This window comes from Micromys minutus (genome assembly GCF_963924665.1).
Source record: "Micromys minutus genome assembly, chromosome: 32".
NCBI lineage: Eukaryota > Metazoa > Chordata > Mammalia > Rodentia > Muridae > Micromys > Micromys minutus.
Window position 1 is genome coordinate 21,116,426 of NC_137967.1, and position 20,712 is coordinate 21,137,137.

Here is a 20,712-nt window from a genome sequence, read left to right on the forward strand (position 1 = left end):
TGGGATGGTTGCTATAGTTACAGGGCTTGGACCATTTCCAGGGAGATGAGAAACAGTCAAAGCCATGCCCTGGTTACTATAACTGCAATCTCCCACACCGTCTGGTGATCCTAGCAATCAGGTCCAGTAAGGCAGGGATGTTTAGGATTAGCTCCAAAGGATTCAAGTGTCTAGGAAGGGGGTTGTCATGGTAACAGCTACTGCCCTTCCGGACATCCTTAAGGAAGGGGGATAGATATTGCTTACAATTGTTGGTTCCTACTCGCCACACCACTGCTGAGATGACAGACAGAGTCCGTGGCTTCATAAGTCACTTTCATGGGTAGAAGGAAGCCATACTTCCTTGTGACGAGTTGCTTCATTTCGTGTTTTCTGGTTCCTCCCTCAGCAGGGCAGGCGACTCCAGGTGCAACCACTCTTCTTGACCACCCTCAGCCTGAAACCTAGGGAGGTAAGAGTCCCTTGATGTCACCGTAATCACATGGATAACTGCCCTTTCTGTGTCCTTAAAGGCTTTGCTGAATACGTCTCCTTTTTTGTACCTACTGTGGTTGATAAGGCTCAGGCTAATTCCAAGTGATACACTTACACACACGTACATTTTTTTCCATTTGTTTATTGTGTGCTTGTGCATATGTGGAGGTCAGAAGACATCTTGCTGGAGTTGATTCTCTCCTTCTATTGTTTGGGTCTTGGAGACTAAACTCAGGTCTGGCTTGGGGTTAAGCACCTGCTGGGCCATCTTTAAGTATTGTTTTGTTTTGTTTTGTTTTCTGAATGTCTCATGTAGCCCAGGCTGGCCCCAAACTCAAACTGTGGTCAAGGATGACCTTGAATTTTCAATCCTCCTGCCTCCACCTCCCTAGTGTTGGGATTATAATCATTTAACACCAGATCCGTCACATACAATGTGTGGGGGAAAGAACAGAAAGCTACTAAGAGCTCAGCTTCACTCTTCCCTGACTACTTTTCCTAGGCAAGGCCCCATGTTACTCACTCCTGCCCCCTGCTGGTCTCCTACCTTACCACTAAGTTGTACTGGTCTGCCTGTCTTCTCAGATCGGCAGAGCACAGGCTGGGGTTGAAGCTGAGGAGACAGCTCAGCTGGTAGAGCACTGCTGGTGGTGGTGCATGCCTGTAATCCCAACCCGCCCTTGCCTAGAATGAGTTGAGTGGACAGTGGCATATGCCTGTAAACCCAGCAGTCAGAAGGCAAGAGGTTCTTAGTTCAAAGCCAGCCTTAAATACTCAGCGAGACCTCATCTAAACAAGACAGTTTCCTAGGGTTTGTTTTTGAGACAAGGTCACTGTACACCAGGCTGGTGCCCGAGGCTTAGAGATCCCCCTTTCTGCCCCTGGAATGCTGGGATTGAAAGCAGGTGCCACTGGCTCCCTAGTTTGAAGCAGGATGCAGCAACTACCTTCTTCTTGCATCAAATCCCATGTCCCTCAGAGCCTCAGTTCATTACTTAGGAGTATGAGTGTTTTTCCTGCATGTACGTCTACACACTACATATATGCCTGGTGCCCACAGAGGCCAGAAAAGGGCACCAGACCCCCTGGAACCAGAGTTGCAGATGGTTGTGGGAAGCCGTGTGGCTGCTGGGAGCTGAACTCCAGTCCCGTGGAAGAGCAGCCAGTGCTCTGCACCACTGACCTATTTCTCCAGCCCTGCTCTGTTTGTTTTTCCCATTCTTCTTGATTGTATTGTGGGTTAAACGTAAGATACCTTTTCATGTAATGCAATAATGCCACTAAATGTCACACCCCTGGGGAACCACTTGGTGGTGAATTTTAGACTAGCTGTCTATTGCAAAGCCATGTCCCCAGCCCTGTTTAAAAAAAGAAAAAAGTCATCTATAGCTTTGAACTCATGGAGATCCAGCCGCCTCTGCCTCCTGAGTTCAGGGGTTAAAGGGCAGCCGCTGTTGCTTCTTCCTTCCCCTTCCTACTTTTGGGTTTTTGTGTTTAGGTTGGGTTTGTTTTGTTTTGGAGACAGAAAGTCTCACATGTAACCAACCATGCTTGCCTTGAACTTACTGGAGAGATGGTTCAGAGGTTAAGAGCACTGACTGCTCTTCCAGTGGTCCTGGGTTCAATTCCCATGTGCTCCTATCTCACGTATAATGAGATCTGGTGCCCTCTTCTGGGCTGCAGGCATACATGCAGGCTGTGTACATAATAAATCTTTTTTAAAATTGTGATCTAATATACCTAAAATCAAATGCATCACCTTAAACCAGCCTGGCACACACAGTTCAGCCACACTAAGTTCATCTTCAACTGTGTGGTGTCCACAGCTGTAACCCCAACATTGGGAGGTAGCTGCAGAAAGACCGACAGGTCAAGGCTGGTCACTGCTCCGTAGCCTGGGATGTGTGAAACCACACGGTCCTCCAAGTACCCTCACATTGTTGGTCAAATAAGGCGCCAGAAGTGTTTCACCTTGCAAAACTAAAACTGGGCACTGGGGGTGTGCCTAAACCACCTCCCTGGGTCCCCCAGTGAGGGGCTGGGCACTAGTGGGGTTTGGTGGTAAAGCATTTGTCTAGCATGGGTGGAGCCTCAGGCTCAAACCGTCCACAGTTCTACCCTCTGGCAGCAACCAGCACTGTTTATTCATTTGCAGGAGTGCTGGGTTCAATTTGGGGCTTTAGCTGTAAACAGGCCCCTCACACATTAACCTAAGAACTCACTGTGTAGCTGAGTGGGAAACAGTGACCAGCTCCCCTCTCCCAGATGATGTGATGTTTCCAAGTGGTCTGCCTAGGACAGGGGCATGGACCAACCTAGGAATTCCTGGAGGGTCTGAAATTACATCCAAGAAGAGGAACTGAGAGTTTGAGAGTAGGGAATTGCTTACAACTTGCTCCAGACTCGCTTTCCATCCTGTCTCCCCAGAATGCCCTGGTTGCCCTGGCTAGGGTCTGACATCAGGCCCCATGCGGCTCACCCGCTGCTGGGCTGCCCTGGCAGCCGCCATCATCCTCAACCTCCTAGTCTTCTTCTATGTGTCATGGCTACAACACCAGCCCAGAAACTCCCGGGCCCGGGGCCCCCGCCGGACTTCTGCCATTGGCCCCAGAGTCACTGTCCTGATTCGGGAATTTGAGGCTTTTGACAACGCGGTGCCAGAGTTAGTGGATTCCTTCCTGCAGCAGGACCCAGCCCAGCCGGTGGTGGTGGCGGCGGACACACTCCCTTACCCACCCCTGGCCTTGCCTCGCATCCCCAACGTTCGCCTGGCCCTGCTCCAGCCAGCCCTGGACCGGCCAGCAGCGGCCTCCCGCCCGGAAACCTACGTAACCACCGAGTTCGTGGCCCTGGTGCCTGATGGAGCGCGGGCCGAGTCACCAGGCCACCTGGAGCGAATGGTGGAGGCACTCCGGGGAAGCAGCGCGCGCCTGGTGGCCGCCCCGGTCGCCACTGCCAACCCAGCGCGGTGCCTAGCACTGAATGTCAGCCTGCGGGAGTGGACCGCGCGGTACGGCGCAGCGCCCAGTGCGCCCCGCTGCGACGCTTTGGATGGTGACGCGGTGCTGCTAATGCGCTCCCGCGACCTCTTCAACCTCTCGGTGCCCCTGGCACGGCCACTGGCCACCAGCCTCTTCCTCCAGACGGCCCTGCGTGGCTGGGCAGTGCAGCTGCTGGACCTGACCTTCGCTGCGGCGCGCCAGCCCCCGCTGGCCACCGCCCACGCGCGCTGGAAGGCGGAACGCGAGGGGCGCTCACGGAGGGCGGCGCTGCTGCGCTCCCTGGGTATCCGCCTGGTGAGCTGGGAAGGCGGGCGGCTCGAGTGGTTTGGCTGCAGCAAGGAGAGCGCGCGCTGCTTCGGTACGGTGGCGGGCGACACACCCGCCTACCTGTACGAGGGCCGCTGGACACCACCCTGCTGCCTGCGCGCGCTGCGTGAGACCGCGCGCTACGTGGTGGGCGTGCTGGAGGCGGCGGGCGTGCGCTACTGGTTGGAGGGCGGCTCGCTGCTGGGTGCAGCCCGCCACGGCGACATCATCCCGTGGGACTACGATGTAGATCTGGGCATCTACCTAGAGGACGTGGGCAACTGCGAGCAGTTGCGGGGCGCTGAGGCTGGCTCGGTAGTGGACGAACGTGGCTTCGTGTGGGAGAAGGCGGTGGAGGGCGACTTCTTCCGAGTGCAGTACAGCGAGAGCAACCACCTGCACGTGGACCTGTGGCCTTTCTACCCCCGCAATGGGGTCATGACCAAGGACACGTGGCTGGACCACCGGCAGGATGTTGAGTTCCCAGAGCACTTCCTGCAGCCGCTGGTCCCCCTGCCCTTTGCGGGTTTCATGGCACAGGCCCCTAACAACTACCGCCGCTTCCTGGAACTCAAGTTCGGGCCTGGGGTTATCGAGAACCCGGAGTACCCCAACCCTGCCCTCTTAAGCCTGACAGGTGGCTGAAGCCCTGGTGCCCGTATTTGGGGCCAAGGGAACAGCAGGGTCAGGAATCTGTTCTTTGCCTCACGTTCTGTAGGGAACTGAACCAGTTTGTGTTTGGGCAATGGGGCTGTGCACCGGAGGGGTTGGGGGAGTTGTCCACGGAAGATTGGAGGGAGTCCACAGGACAAGTCCGGCTTTGGCAGGAAGCAGAATCCAAAGACTGGAGCAACACATAGGTTCTTAAGCCTCGAGAGGAGGCTATGTGTAGAGCCCTCCTAGCCCATCCTCACGAGGGAGCAAAGGGGTGGCCTTTGATGGAAAAACCCAGGGATTTGAGTCCAGTCTTCAGGGCTCTGCAGTCTCTGCCCTATATTCCAAGAGCCGGAGGACCTTGGAAAGTGAGGTCCAGAGAACAGACCAACCAGCTTCAGTCTACCACAAACAACTTAGGTAGCCCTGGACCCAGTCTCTCAGTTTCACTTGAGATACTGAATCCTCCATTTGAATTTAAGGATCCTCAGGACCGTTGGCGCTAGTGCTCGCTTCCTCCACTAGAGGGCGCTTCTGTCCCGCTTTTAATCGCTTCATCGCCTTCATCTCTGGTTTTCTTGGGGTGGCTCTGGGAGGTGGGACAGCACCGGCTGTCCTCCTCCCTGAATGTGGCACTTTTCTTTGGGAGTGCTGCTTGATGTATCTGCTGGTCCTAATCCCATCCCGCTCTTGGAGGACTGGCCCGGCTCTTTTCTTCAGTCCTCTGCACTGTTTTCCCCACTTCCAGGCAGCGACAAACCTGCGCGCCATAGCTCACAGTTACGAAGAGCTTGCTGGACCCAGGCATACACACGGAAATGACAGCTGCTATTACATTCATTTTCGGGGGGGGGGAGCTGAAGCCAAAATGACAGTTACTTGCCAATAACCAGAGAGTGTAGGAAGTGGCCAGTGGACTTGAACTCGGGTCACCGTTTCAAGACCCGTCCTTCACTTCCTCTTTAGATCCTGCTGTAGAAACAGTACCCAAGTGGAGCCTTGTGGTGGCTGTGCCATTTGAACAGGTTTTTAAAATTCTCACTTAATCATGCATATAAATTATGGCCAAACTGCTACTACTGTGTGTATACTGTTAAATAAGGCTTAAATTATGCTACTTTAAAGTTTAAAAATTCAAGATGAATAGAGTATTTGTTTTCTTGCTTCATTCTACGGCTTGTTCCACGCACTCCCTGGATGTGTCCCCCCCACCCCCCAACCCGCACACCCCATTCGTTTTACTGGGAGGAACAGCAGGCGTTTGAGGCAGGGTCTGTCTAGCTTTCTAGCCCAGGCTGACTTCAAACTTATGACCCTCCTGTTTGCCTGTGGAGTGCTGGGATTACAAGTGTGCCCCACATCTGGTCCAAAGAAAGATTTCTGTTGTTGGTCCTTGACTCAACATCTGTCCTTGCTGCGGCTCCTCGGCTAGCCTGAAAGACGACGTAGGACACCCTTGTCCTGACTATTTTTGTTTTTTAAGCACAGGACAGGGATGTAGGTCTCAGGTTTTCTGGCCTGCACAGTTCCTAGGCTTGGGTCACCTGTACCACAGAATAATAGCAGCTGACTATTCAAGCACAGGAAGCCACTTCCTGATCTCAGCTGTATCCATTCCTGATCTCAGCTGTATCCATTCCTGATCTCAGCTGTATCCATTCCTGATCTCAGCTGTATCCATTCCTGATCTCAGCTGTATCCATTCCTGATCTCAGCTGTATCCATTCCTGATCTCAGCTGTATCCATTCCTGATCTCAGCTGTATCCATTCCTGATCTCAGCTGTATCCATTCCTGATCTCAGCTGTATCCATTCCTGATCTCAGCTGTATCCATTTGTGATCTTGGCTGTTTAGCTGAGGCCGACTGAGGGGCTGCATCTGCAGTCCAAGATGTCAGGCCAGCAAGATGGCCTCTCAACCAAACCAAACAAAGCCACAAGTCCTGGTAAAGTGAGAGGTGAAGGACTTGAGAGGTCAAGGCAGAAGGATGGAGAGAGTTCAAGGCTATCAAGTTCATGGAGAATTTCAAGCCAGCCTGGACTACAAGGCTCTCAAAAAAATTACATACTATTGGGCTGGGCTTAGTGGTGCAACTTTAATCTCAGCACTCAGAAGGCAGAGGCAGGTGGATCTCTGAGTTCTAGGCCAGCCTGGTCTACAGAGCGAGTTTCAGGACAGCCAGGGCTACGCAGGGAAACCCTCTCTCAAGAGAAGGAGAGGGGCAGTCCCAGGGTAAAGTGCCTGCTGTCTGTGCTGGCTAGTCAGCTTGACACAGGCTAGGGCCATCTGGGAAAAGGGCCCTCAGCTGAGAAAATGCCTCTATCAGAGCGGCCTGTAGGAAAGTCTGGGGGGCATTTTCTTGGTTAATTGGTTCATGAGAGGGCCTAGCCCACTCTGAACAGTGGCATCTCGGTAAGGGGCCTGGGTTCGATATAAAAAAGCAAGCTGAGCCAGTAATGGGCGCCCTCCAGAGCGCCCGCTTCAGGCCACCTCTTTGTTCCTGCACTGACTTCCCTTCCCGATACCGACCTGAGAACGGCACAAAATAAGCCCCTTTCTCCCCAAGCTGCTTTTGGTCAGGATTTTCTCACAGCAATAGAAACCTAACTGGGACACTGCTCAAGCATGAGACTTGACTTCCGATCCCCAGAACCTTGTAACTTTACACGGGGCAGAAGGACTGGCTCGGAAACACAGACAAGCTTCCTGGAACCCACATGGTACCTCAGAACCACCCCTAACCTGAGTTCCAAGGGATCTAATGTATTTTCTGGTATCCAACGGCATTACGAAACACACACAGGCAAACTTCATAAACACAAATAAACATATTTTAAAAACAAAAGCCGGGCGGTGGCAGTGCACGCCTTTAATGCCAGCACTCGAGAGGCAGAGGCAGGCAGATCTCTGTGAGTTCAAAGTCAGCCTGGTCTACAGAGCAAGTTCCAGGGCAGCCAAAGCTACACAGAGAAACCCTGTCTTGGGAAACAAAAACAGAAAAGAATAAGGTAAAAGAACAATTGAGGGACATCCTGAGGTCACCTGAGCAAACCCTCCCCCACACAATAATAACAGGGCCAGCAAGACCGGCCAGCTGGTAAAAACACCCGACTTTACCAACTAAGTACCAGCCAGAAGAGGAAGTATTTCTACATTTTAATAACCTATCCATCAAGATCAGACTAAGCCTGGCCTTCTTTGCAGTTGAAAACACTGCTGGCCACCCCGCCTTGGAGTCTCCATCGTGAGCACAAGGTCTTCTGTGAGACTACGTGTCTGAGTTTTCCAGGGAGTGTGAGAGCCATGTAAAACGGGGGGAGCTTGTGTTGGCTTGCATTAGAAACTGGCCAAGGCGTGCCTGTCACATGGGAGAGTCCTCTTGCTTTTAGCACTTGGTAACTAGCCACCAGAACATCTTCCACCGTCTTTGGAGCTGCCAGTTGAGTGGGTGCTAGTGTCAGAGTGCCTGGGGTACCGAGGAAGGGGACCCACACACGCATAGTGTGACAAGCGACAGCGGGAGAGCTGTAGCTCGCTTAGCTCACACAACTTTAGGCTCAGCCCCATCGCTAAGGGAGGTAGTGGCAGAGGTGGGAGCTCAGGGCAACCTCGGCTACATAGAAAATTCTAGGCCAGCCTGGGCTACAAAGCAAGACCCTGTCTCGAAAAACGAAACAAAACAGGACCCGGGTGATAAAGGAGCTTGTCACTGAGCCTCTGAGCCTGGGTTTGAGTCCCACTGGCCCAGACAGGCTGGAAGGAGAGAACCGGGCTTAGTGCTCTGATCTCCACTTGTGTGCCACTTACACAAAAACAAGTAAGTGTGAAAAGTAAAAATAAAATCCACCCGATCAGCTAGAGTAGGCGACGGTAACAGTGGTGTATTACTATTATCCAAGATGAAGAAAGACCCAAATAGAGATGTGGGCCAAAGGTATCGGGGGAAGGGACAGCCGGAGCAAGGGCTCTGGAGCAAGAGCGACTCTGGCATATGCAAGACGGGGTCACGGTGCTTGCCATCAAGCCGAAGACCCGAATTCAAGCCCTAGATCCCATATGGTAGAAGGAGAGAACTCTCTCTCTCACACACACACACAAACACACACCTGCCCTTGAATGTGCATGAACATGCATGCACACCACACACCTTTTTAAAGAAGATGGAGGGGAGAGAGAATATTTAAGAAATTGTCAAAGGGGGCTGGAGGGATTGCTCAGTGGTTAGAGCACTGGCTGCTCTTCCAGAGGTCCTGAGTTCAATTCCCAGGAACCACATGGTGGCTCACAGCCATCTGTAATGGGATCCGACGCCCTCTTCTGGTGTGTCTGAAGACAGCTACGGTGAATTTATATGTGATAAATAAATAAATCTTAAACAAACAAACAAACAAACAGAAATTGTCAAAGAACGCTGGATGTGGTTGTGAACAACTTTAATGCCAGCACTGAGACAGAGACAGGTTTCCATGAGTTCGAGGCCAGCCTGGTCTTCAGAGCAAGTTCTAGAACAGTTAGGGCTACACAGAGAAACCCTGTCTCAAAAAACAAAACAAAATAATCAATAAAAAAGAAGGAAAGAAATTGTCAAAGTAATAGATTTTTAAACAAAATTTTTAAAGATTGACTTCATTTATTTTATATATATGAATGTTTTCTCTGCATGTCTGTCTGTCTGCACACCAGAAGGAATTGGATCCCACAAAGTTAGACAGTTATGAGCGACCATGTGGTTGCTGGGATTTGAACTCAGGACCTCTGGAAGAGCAGTCAGTGCTCTTAGCCAATGAGACATCTCTCCAGCCCCTAAAAATGTTTCTTTTTTTTTTTTTTTTTTTTTTAAGAAATAATAAAAGCTGGAGGGAGGCGGGGACCTGGAGTGTCAGGCCAGCTAGACTAGGGAATGAGACCTTGTCCCTAAAACAACCAAATGAGCAAAAAAGCGAAGTAGGAACTGATGCCCTCTTGTGGACATATGGGGAACAGCAGTTCAACAAGGCGTCTCAGACCCCATTCAGCTGTGTGAGGGGTTAGAGGGACCAGGAAAGCAGCCAGTGTGGGATGTCCTTGTTGAACTGCTTGTTGTTCCCCATATGTCCACAAGGGGGCATCGGTTCCCACTTTGCTTTATGTGGCCCTGAGGACCGAACCCAGGCCGTTGTGCTCTTTACAACCCATTACCAACTGAGCTGTAGTCCCTGCCCTTCGTGTCTCACAGTCACGCTACCACACACCACGTTTCCCTGATCTCAAGAGCCACGGCTGGCTTAGCCTTCTAAGTGCTAGTGTTTCCCTGGGTAGCCCAGGGCACCATGTACTGGGGATCCTTCTGCCTCTGCCTCCCGCATTCTGGGATTACAGGCACACCACACACAGCTGTTACAAATCCTCTTACACTCTTACTACAATGGAATAAGGACTAGGACAGAACAAAAGCATTAAAGACATTGTTCCATCAGGATGCAACAGTAAGCGCATCAGTAGTGTGTGTGTGTGCCACAGGAAGTCAGCAGTGTGTGTGTGTGTGCCACAGGAAGTCAGTAGTGTGTGTGTATGTGTGTGCCACAGGAAGTCAGTAGTGTGTGTGTGTGTGCCACAGGAGGTCAGTAGTGTGTGTGTGTGTGTGTGTGTCCCACAGGAAGTCAGGGATGGAACCAACCGGGTAACCTGCATAGGACTGACCTAGGCCCTCTCCTATAAGTTGCAGTTATATGGTGGGAGAAAGGGCTGTCTCTGACTGTTACTCCTGCTGGGCTGCCTCGTCCTGCCTTAATAGGCGACTTACTGCAGTGTGACAGGCTGTGGCTGGTTAATATCTGAAGGGCAGAAAGGGTGGGAGGAGATGGGCAGTGAACGGGGAAGCTGGGAAGAGGGGAAGGCGGGGAAACCGTGGTCGGGATCTAAAAATTAATTAGTTAACTAATTAATTAATCAAAACATTCTAAACCAGACTTGGTTCACATACCTTTAACCCTATCACTCAGGAAGCAGAGGCAGGAGGCTCGCTGCTAGCTCGGGACCAGCTGGAGCTACACAGAGAGAATCTGTCTTTAAAAGAAAACAAACAAAAAACAAAACTAAAAGAAAGAGCAAAGTCATTGTACGGGAGATATTTTGATAGTGGGAATTCAGCCAGGAAGTCACAGTAGTAAATGAACTTTCTAGAATTTGTACAAGACACCCCTCCCCCACTGCCAACACAATGCTGGGGTGAAACCAACAACTTCCCGCATATTAGAAAGGCTCTGCTACTGAGCCACATCTTTACCCCCTCACAGGGGATTCTAGGCAGGGGCTCTGAACCTGAGTCACCCCCAGCCCCTGTACAGGATTTATAAGTACAGAACAAAATGTACCAGTTTTTTCAAGCACAGGCTCATTAATTTTTCCAAAAGTAATGCATTATTCATCTTCTCTAAAAGGCTCTGGTGCTGATGTCAGCAAGCCGGGATCAATGGTGATTTTTAGCAGTAAAATGTACGTATAGCTGAGTGTGGCGGCACATGTCTTTAATCCCACCCATTCCTCAGGAGACAGAGACAAGTGGATTGCTGTGAGCTTAAAGTCAGAGAGAGGTATACACTGAGACCTTGTCTTAAAATAAAATGCTGTGGCTATGCGGGAGTTCAGAAGACAATTTGGCAACATCAGGTCTCTCCCACCTTCCTTGGGATCCAGAGACCGAGCTCACATTGTCAGGAACTGGAGTTAGAGATGGGTGTGAACCAGTTGTGGCTCTGGGAGTAGAACCCAGGCCCTCTAGAACATCTGGTGCTCTTAACTGCTGAGACACATCTCCAGCCCTATTACTATATGTTTGTTTAAACTTATTACTTTAAGTGTAAGAATGTTTTATCTGCACGTATATGCAATATCACATGCATGCTCGGTATCCGTAGAGTCAGAAGAGGGCATCGGATCCCATACGGGGTTGTGGGTGTTGTGAGCTCCAGTGTGGGTGCTGGGACTTAAACTCGAGTGCTCTGCAGGACTGTTGAGCCATCTTCCCACCCCCTTTACTTATCTGTGTGTGTGTGTGTGTGTGTGTGTGCAGGTGAGCACAGGTCAGGTGTTGCATCCTGGGAACTGGAGTCACAGGGAGTTGTGAGCTAGTGTGTGGGTCCCGGGAATGGAATCAGGTCCATCCCTTTTGACAGGTACCTATACCCGGAGCTGTCTTACCAGCTCACTCCGTTTTTAAGACAGGGTTATGTGTGTTGGGGGCGGCACTTGGCTGTCCTAGAACTTGTCTGTAGCTCAGACTGGCCTCAAACTCAGAGATCTGCCTGCCTCTGTCTCCCAAGTACAGGGATTAAAGGCATGCACCACCATTACCTGACCACATGATTTCTGATTAGTAAAGTTCAGTGAAATCTAAACTTGGCTTTGGTGTTGATTTGATTTTCATATTCAGTCAAAATATTAACAGTATGTTTTTGAAGAAACGGTCTCGGTACGTAGCACCGGCCTGAACCTCACTGTGTAGACCAGGCTGGGGTTGAACTCAGAGATCGGCCTTCCTCTGCTGTGGAGTATTGGGATTAAAGGATAAAATTATTTAAGACCATGTCACCAGCCCAGGCTGGCCTTCAGCTCCTGATTCTTCTTCCTGTGTCCTTCCAGGAAGAACCTGGAAGCTGCTCCCCAAATGAAAGGAAAGACTGTGGCAGTACACCTGGTGTAACTCAGACTCCAGGGCCATGGTTAGTACATTTGACACCATTTTATTGCTAAAAAATGTGCTCTGGAGTGACATTTATTCTTGGCTTTCCCTCAGGACTCATGGGAGTGTTTGTTGTCATGGAGGGAATACTGAGGTTATAGCAAGCTCGTGCGCGCATGCGCGCACATACTCACACACACACACGCACACACACACACACACACCACAGCTATTAAGATAGTATTACATCACAAAAGTTTTCCCTTCAAAGGGTGGAGAACTCTACAGGGCAACCCATTCCCTGAGGCAGGTAAGCCGATGGCTCTGGGTAACATAGAATGTCATCTCCTTGAATGGGGGACAGGATGGGAAAGATTTGTGAGCATATTCTTATATAAGCACATGTGCCCCAGTAACAAGCCTCTTAACAGCCTCTCCAGGAAGGAGACAGGGACCCCCCTGAATTCCCGGAGTGTGTAAACGGCCCATATCCAGCCCATTTCTCCAGCTCTCAAACCCTGATTCCCAATGTGAAGTCACCAGGGCATAGAAAGTCCCTCCTGATATTCACATGACAGATTCCTTTTCACACGTGGCACTGGAGTCCCCGGTGGGTCCCTGGTACTGTTTCAGGAGGGGATTCCCCTCCTCTGTGGCGAGGGGCACTGGGTTCAGAGACACCTCGTTCTTCACCTGGATCAGTTCAGGCTCCGAGCTCGGGATCTTGGAACGATCCACGTAACTCTGCAACAGGCCGGCCCCAAAAGCATCGCCCTCCACATTGAGGATAGTACAGGACCTGTCCCTAAAAGGGAGCACACAGCAATGTGAGACAGAAGGAAGAGGAAGCAGCAGGCTAGGACCTAGGGTCCCTGTACATAGCTGTCCTGGAACTCAGTATGTAAACCTGGCTGGCTTCCAACTCAGAGATTCTCCTGCCCTGGCCTCCCAAGTACTGAATTAAAGATGTGTAGCACCACACCTAGCATCCTTATGTTTTGTGATAGAATCGCTCACTGAACTAAACACGACTTCATCAATCAGCTAGGCTGGCTGGCCAAGGAGCTTAGAGATCCGCCTGTCTGCAGAGTCTAGGTTTCATATGGGTGACAGGGATCTAAATCCAGGGCCTCGTATTTGTGAGGCAGGCACTTTGCTACCTCCCCATTGTACAGATGGGGAAATCGAGACACGGGAGGATTAAAGTCACTTAGCTACGAACTGAGCTTAAGCTGCCCAGCCTAGGAGTCACAGTTGCAAGCTACAATGCCTTTCTAGGATTCCTTATAAGACTCCAAAGACTGCCTAGGCATAGCTCATGGTTTACACATGTATTTCTAATCCCATGGAAAGTTTGAGGCTTGCCTGCACTACAGGACAAATGCCAGTATGGCCAGGGTTGCACCAGCGTCAAACAAAAGACACATCCCAAAGCAAGCAAGCAAAACGGTAGGAGGGTCCAACAAGTGCTTATTGTACAAGACCGGAGGCCTATGGTTGATCTCCAGAATCCACACAAAGGTGGAAGAAACCAGCGTCATTATAAAACATGCCCCATGTCACTCACACACAAATGACAGGTAAGTTAAAAATAACCAGGCCCAGCTATATAGGCATTTAATACCAGCACTGGGGTGGCAGAGATGAGAATCTCTGAGTTTGAGGCCAGCCTGGTCTATACAGTAAATTCTGGGCTAAACAGGGTTTTGTAGTGAGACCCTGTTTTCTAAAAAAGAAAAGGAACTAGAACCCCTAAGTTGCTATCTATTAGGATCCGTATGCTCCCTCTAGACCGGTCTTGTCTTTCTGTGTGTCCACGTGCCCTTTCTGAGGAGATCCCTCAGGCCCCACTCACACTAGCCAGTCCACAGCCAAGATCAAGGAGATGTCCTTGACAGGGAGGCTGACGGCTTCCAGGATGATGGCGAGGGTGAGGACGCCCCCTGCAGGGATACCTGCCGCCCCGACACTGGATGCGGTGGCTGTGACCCTGGAGGAGAGGGAAAGAGGTAAGATGGCAGAATCCCGGGGACGGGACCTCCTGCCGCAGCACCCAGCACTCACAGGATGGTGATGATCTTCACGAAGTCCAGGGACACCCCATTCAGCTGCGCAATGAACACTGCGGCCACGCACTGGAACAGCGCCGCCCCGTCCATGTTCACCGTGGCGCCGATGGGCAGGATGAACCGGCTGATGTGTTTGGCCACACCATTCTTCTCCTCAACACACTTCATCATCAGGGGCAATGTGGCAGAGCTGACAGAGACCGCACCGAGTGAGCCTGGGCCAGCACTCCCGGACCGCAAAGGCTAGGCCGCTCCCCGCTGAGGTAGTCACAGACCGGCTTAGCCCTACCCACACCATCCAGAGTTCCTGCCCACCTGCCCAAACCTCCTTTCCTCACGCCACCTCGAGCTTCTAGCTCTCCAATGTCTTTCCCTTCTCAAAGCAGCATGCTCTCGGGATCCGGCTCAAACAATGGGAGTGTAGTCAGCTGCCTCAGCAAACACCCACAGAAAGCTGGATGTACTGGGAGGCTGAGGACCACGTTTCTTTGTGTGCATGTGGTTGGTTTTTTTTTTTTTTTGTTGTTGTTGATGATGTTTTCTTTAAAAGATTTATTTGTTTATTTTATGTGAGTACACTGTCAGTGTCTTCAGACACACCAGAAGAGGGCATCAGATCTCATTACAGATGGTTGTGAGCCACCATGTGGTTGCTGGGATTTGAACTCAGGACCTCTGGAAGAGCAGCCAGTGCTCTTAACCGCTGAGCCGTCTCTCCAGGTGTTGATGTTTTTAAATAGGGTCTCAATGTGTACGCAGCTAGGGCAGAGCCAGGCAGATCGCTGGGTTCGAGGCCAGCCTGGTCTATAGAACAAGTTCCAGAGCTGCACAGAGAAACCCTGTCTTGGAAAACAAAAACGGTGTCCTCTGACTTACACACACACTACACTGTGAGCTCACACACAACGAAATGGAAAAGCAATGGAAAGGAAACAAAAGACTGAGTGAGTAGCTGTCTTATTGTTTGCAAGGGCAGTGCAGGCCAGGACCCCAGCGCACTGATGAAGGAGGCTGGAGAGATGGCTCAGTGGTTAGGAGAGGTGGCTGCTCTTCCAGGGTTCCTGGGTCCCATCTCCAGCAGTCACATGGTGGCTCACAGCCATAACTGACTCGGGAAACATCTGGCCTTTGTAGGCACTAGACATACATTCAGGTAAAACACTGATACACTCAAAATTTAAAAAAAAAAAAAGGTTAAGAAAGAAACGAAAAACTGACAAAAAAGTAAAATAAAATAAGAAAAGACATCTGTGTCCACGTCAAATGACCCTAGTCACAATACAGGTCTTCAAGCACAGATACATACTCCCAGTTCCCTTCGTTACATTTGGTAACAGGGCTCACCTAGAAGACGTCCCGAAAGCTGTGGCCAGGGGCGTCATGATACCCCACAGGAATCGATAGGGGTTTTTGCGGGCGAAGAGGAAGTAGATGAGAGGCAGAACCAGGAGCCCGTGGATGGCGTGGCCCAGCAGGCAGCACAGGATGTATTTGCCGAGGCCGATGAAGAGCTGGCGGATGTCTTTCATCTCCACAATCTTGCTGGCCACCAGGAACAAGATTCCCGCGGGGGCGTACCTGAGCATTAGAGACAGATTGCAGGCGCTGATCGCGGGGCTGTCACAGCCACGCCCCGCATGCAGCCCTTTCCGAGAAGTCTGGAGTTACCCAGGGCACCACTCAAAGACTGTCTGGTGAGAGACTCAGATAACAGTAGACAAGATAGCACAGCGAGGAAATGAAAGCCCGCGCATGCGCACGCGTCCCCATCCCTACCAGAACGGTGACCTCAGCTGTAGACGTGACACTGAATTAGAGAAGGAAGCACCCATCACTCTGAGTCACTCGCTTTCTGGGTTTGCTTGTTAAAGCAGCAAAGCTCTCTGTGGCACTTGCTACATACCCTCACCTAAGCCTTTGATCATGGATCACGGACAGCCCACCAGACACGTAGGAAGTTAAGCTATGAGCCTGGGAAGTCCAAGGCTGGAGAGACGGATGGCTCAGCAGGTAAGAGCACTGGCTACTTTTCTACAGGACCCAGGTTCAGTTTCTGAAACTAGTCTGAAAGTCCAGCTCTAGGGGATCTGGTGCTCTCTTCTGACATCCACAGGCACTGAATACACATAGTGCACAGACGTACATGTAGCCCCTGCCTAGAATCCCCTCAGTGAGGGGCTGGGGGCGTGGCTCAGTGGTAGCTCAAAGACCTGCTTTTAATCTTCACCACAGAATAAATGAAGAAAACACCAACGGGCAAGGTAAGGTAATGCTACTAACCTCCAGGAACTGCTACAAGATAAAGCACAACACTAACTGGGAGGCATTTGTACACTCGTCCCTCTCCTGGGGCAACAACCTTCCCTGTGTCCTACAGCAAAGATTCCCATGGTGCACTAGCTGTTAGCCAGGTTTCCCAATACCCTCCTTCCTTGCAGCCATAGCTGGTTGTCTCCTCGGTTCCTTGTCCTTTACACAAAAGAAAGGCACCAGTTCCCAGCCACCTGTGCAATTAGGGAGGGCCAGTTGGCCACGTCTAGCCACTCAGACGTGCCCAGGAATTTCATAAGCACAAATGCTTAAATAAATATCTGCCACTGTTTACTCAAAGAATGCGACAGAGCAGGCACTGGTCTGAGAACGCGCATTAACCCTTTTGTGACCTCTGAAGCAGCTGTCCAGGCACCGTTTTCTGCGGAGAAAAACTGATGCTCTGGGAACTTCAGTCTAACTTAGAGTAGCGCCCAGAGCTGGGAAAGGGAGGGAGCATGGGGGGAGGACCCAAACTGTCTAGGAAGCTGCTCTGCGCCATGTTGCCTCGTCTCACCGCATCTTCCTACTGATTAAGGGCAGGGATGTGGCTCAGTGGTACAGCCTAGACTCCGTCCCTCCAGTGAGGGGCGAGGGGCGTGGCTCAGCCCGAGAGTACTTAGCTAGGCTCTGGGCCAGATCGTCAGCACCACACACAGAGCATTAAACGTGGTGGTGGGCGCCTGTGTTCCCATCACTTTGACGCCAGAGTAGGGAAATTCTGAGTTTTAAAGCAAGTCTAGGCTGCGTAGCGGAAACCCTATTTCCAAAAATCTGCAACAAAAAGGCATACCCAATGAGCATGGCTGTTTTAGTTTTGGCTTTTTGATGCAGGAATTCTTTGTATAGCCTTGCACTCAAAAATTTCCGCCAGCCTCTACCTCTCAAATGCTGGCATCAACGGCGTACACCAAAACTTGGCATTTCGTTTTGTTTCTAGATTTACTTATTTTTATGTGAGTACACTGTAGCTGTCCTCAGACACACCAGAAGAGGTCATCAGATTCCATTACAGATGGTTGTGAGCCACCATGTGGTTTCTGGGATCTGAACTCAGGACCTCTGGAAGAGCAGTCAGTGCTCTAACCACTGAGCCATCTCTCCAGCCCCCTTGTTTTGTTTCTTGAGACAGGGTTTCTCTGTGTAGCCCAGACTGGCTTTGAACTCTGAGATCCGCCTGCTTCTGCCTCCCAAGTGCTGGAATTAAAGGCATGTGCTATCACTGTTCGGTGCATTTTTTGTTTTTTTAAGATACTGTCTTACAGTTTGCCTCATCTTGGTACTGGCTACATAGAATAAACTAACCTTAAACCCACAAAGATCAATCCACTTAGTACTTACTCTCCTGAGTACCAAGATTAAAAGCATGGTCCACCACGCCAGGCTAAGATCTTTCCGTTTCATTCCATGTGTGTGAGTGTTTTGGCTACATGAATTCTATTCATCATGTGCATATCCGGTGCCCTAAAATGCCAGTGGAAGGTGTCTGACCCCTGGACCTGGAATTACAAATGATCATCAGCCACCGTGTGGATGTCTGAAATCAAACCTAGGTCGTCTGGAAGAGCACCGGGTGCTGTTAACACCGGAGCCATAGCTCTAGCCACTGGAAAGTTACTTTTCCTAAAGATGTATTTTTACTCTACATGTTGGGGTTTTGCTTATATGACTGTGTACCATGTGAGTGCAGTTGCCCATACAGGCCACAAGGGGGCAACTGATACCCTGGAACTGGAGTTAGAGACGCTCGTAAGACACTGTGGGTGCTGGGCTCCAGAAAGGTGTCCCATGAAGAATGGGGGCTCTTAACCACTGAGCAGCCTCTCCAGCCCAGGGAAGTTCTGCTTGTTGTCATTATTACTATTACTTTTGGGGGGGGGAGTGTAAGCAGCCATCTTGTCTTTTCTCTCAATTTCTGATATTTACATCCAGGCCAGGTGGTTGGAGTCGATGTGAGACCAGATTAGACAGGAGGAAAGCCCCTGCACGTGGTCTTCGCTCTCACTTCCTGAAGTCATTTATGAAATCCGAAAGGACAGTACTCAGGTCAGGGGCTGCTCACTAGTTAGAACCAGGCACAGGGACAGGACACAGGGTGCTGGCAGCCCTGTGAGGTAAGCCCTCTCCGGCTGAGTGATACCCTGGCCCCAAATAAACCCTCCCTGTGCCTCTGTGGTTCCCCTACACTCTACAGCAACGGGGTAGGGCAGGCTCTACCTCAGATCCTCAATTCGAAACGAGCCACGCTACTACAATAAAAGCCATGGTACATCTGTTTGGCTGTCTTTCAGTACCTTCTAGAATGACCAAGAAAGCCAATGCATCAGTCCTAGCACCCATGGACTACAGGATGGTCACCGTTTACAACTGGGGAAACTGAGGCACAGAGAAGTCACTCACACAAAATCATACAGCCAGGGAACGGTGGACACAAGATCTGAGTGCAGAACCCCTCGGGAAGCATACTGGGAGGCTCCTCTGCACCACACAACAGACATGCCCACCCCTTGTCCCCAACACCTACCACATAATCCAGGAGACCAGGACCATGGTGGCGTCGTTGAAGGAGTTGAAGAATTTAATGAGCAGCTCACCCTCGGGCCCCAGCTTCCTCAGAGCCACACCAAAGACGATAGCAAACACCACCAGGCCCAGGATGTTCATTCCCTCCACCTCACAGCCAAGCTTGAGGAAAGAGCAGGCAAGGAGTGGGGAGAGAGCGTTAGCCCATCCTCACAGACACCGAGTACCCAGCGCGGCCGAGTGGGGCCGGAACTAACCAGTCCTGGCTATTCACCTTCGTTTACTTTTTTGACAGCTTTGTACAAGCTAAGTTCATCTTGGAAGAAGGGACGCTCGAGACTGGGAAAAAGCCTGTTTGATTGGCCTGTAGGCAAATGGGGAAGGATTAAGGGTCCCAAAGGGGACAGGAACCCCACAGCTAGACCTGAGTCAACTAACCTGGTCCTTTGGGGCTCTCAGAAACTGGACCACCAACCAAAGAGGCTAAACCTAGGCGTCCCCAAGACCAGGCTGGCCTCAAATTCAGAGATCTGCCTGCCTCTGCCTCCCAAGTGATGGGTTAAATGTGTACACCACCACCTTTTTTTCCCCATTTTTATTTATTTTTTATTTATTCACTTTATATCCCGATTGCTGCCCCCCCCCCCCCCGTCACTCCCTCCTACAACCCTTCCTAGTTCCAGGACGGCTAGGGCTACAGAGAAACCCTGTCTTTTAAAAAAAAAAAAAAAAATGTAGCAGATGGGCAGTTCGGTCTTCATGTGGGGCCCAAATGAGTAGAGCGGGGGCTGTTGCCTGCACATGGGACATTCTTCTAGCTGGGCTGCCTTGTGTGGCCTCAGTGGGAGAGGATGCACCCAGCCTCACAGAGCCCTGATGTGCCCGGGTGGGGGGAGACCCAGGGGGTGGGGGGAGACCCAGGGGATGGGAAGATACCCAGGGGGGGTATACCCAGGGGGTGGAGGTATACCCAGGGGGTGGGGGTATACCCAGGGGGTGGGAGGATACCCTGGGGGTGGGGGAAGACCCAGGGGGTGGGGGAATACCCAGGGGATGGGGAGATACCAGGGGGTGAGGGATACCCAGGGGGTGGGGGTATATCCAGGGGGTGGAGATATACCCAGGGGGTGGGGGGAGACCCAGGGGGTGGGGGATACCCAGGGGCTCCTCCATCCTCTCAGAGAAAAAGGGAAGGGGGTTGGGGGGAGGATTGCGGAAGGAGATGCCTGAAAAGGGACAACAATCAGGATGGAAAGTGAATAAATAAGAAATAAATAAAGATAAAAGAGTGAAAAAAAATGATGTGGGAGCCGGGTGTGGTGGGGTAAACATTTTAACCCCATCACTGGGGAGGCAGAGGCAGGCAGATCTCTGTGAGTCCAAAGCCAGCCTGGTCTACAGAGCAAGTCCCAGGACGGCCAGGACAACACAGAGAGACCATGTCTTAGATGAGAGAGGGATCAGCCCACTCGGTGAGAGCACCACCCGGGCAGTAAGTAGAGCCATTCCTCCTTGGCCGCCGCTCCAGTTCCCGGGATCGATTGTATAGGGCGCTAAGGTGAAACAAGCCCTTTCCTTCCCATGTTGCTTTTGGTCATGTTTCTCACAGCAATAAAAAGCAAAACTAGGAGGGTCCCCAACCAAGGCAGAGCCCTCAGAGGGGGTTCCAGCTGGGAGCAGATGGGGCTGGAATGGAATATGGAGCCCAGCATT

The 20,712-nt window shown here is 51.2% G+C and overlaps 2 protein-coding genes across 3 annotated transcripts in view; one reads left to right on the forward strand and one right to left on the reverse strand.

Moving 5' to 3' along the window:
* FKRP (fukutin related protein) overlaps positions 1-5,539 on the forward strand; it is a 6,681-nt gene extending 1,142 nt beyond the window's left edge. Inside the window, exons 2-3 of one of the 2 annotated variants that reach the window (XM_080909078.1) lie at positions 389-451; positions 2,902-5,539. In XM_080909078.1, the coding sequence (XP_080765204.1) occupies positions 2,943-4,427 (1,485 nt within the window). In that variant the 5' untranslated portion in view covers positions 389-451; positions 2,902-2,942 and the 3' untranslated portion in view covers positions 4,428-5,539. The remainder of the gene's footprint in view (positions 1-388; positions 452-2,901) is intronic. The other variant, XM_080909079.1, reaches the window with a different exon arrangement.
* A 4,684-nt stretch (positions 5,540-10,223) lies between these two features.
* Positions 10,224-20,712, reverse strand: part of SLC1A5 (solute carrier family 1 member 5) — a 16,897-nt gene continuing 6,408 nt past the window's right edge. Inside the window, exons 5-9 of the mRNA XM_080909110.1 lie at positions 19,001-19,161; positions 15,511-15,744; positions 14,162-14,356; positions 13,953-14,087; positions 10,224-12,902 (exon numbers count right to left, since the gene is read on the reverse strand). Coding sequence (XP_080765236.1) covers positions 12,665-12,902; positions 13,953-14,087; positions 14,162-14,356; positions 15,511-15,744; positions 19,001-19,161 — 963 coding nt within the window. The 3' untranslated portion in view covers positions 10,224-12,664. The remainder of the gene's footprint in view (positions 12,903-13,952; positions 14,088-14,161; positions 14,357-15,510; positions 15,745-19,000; positions 19,162-20,712) is intronic.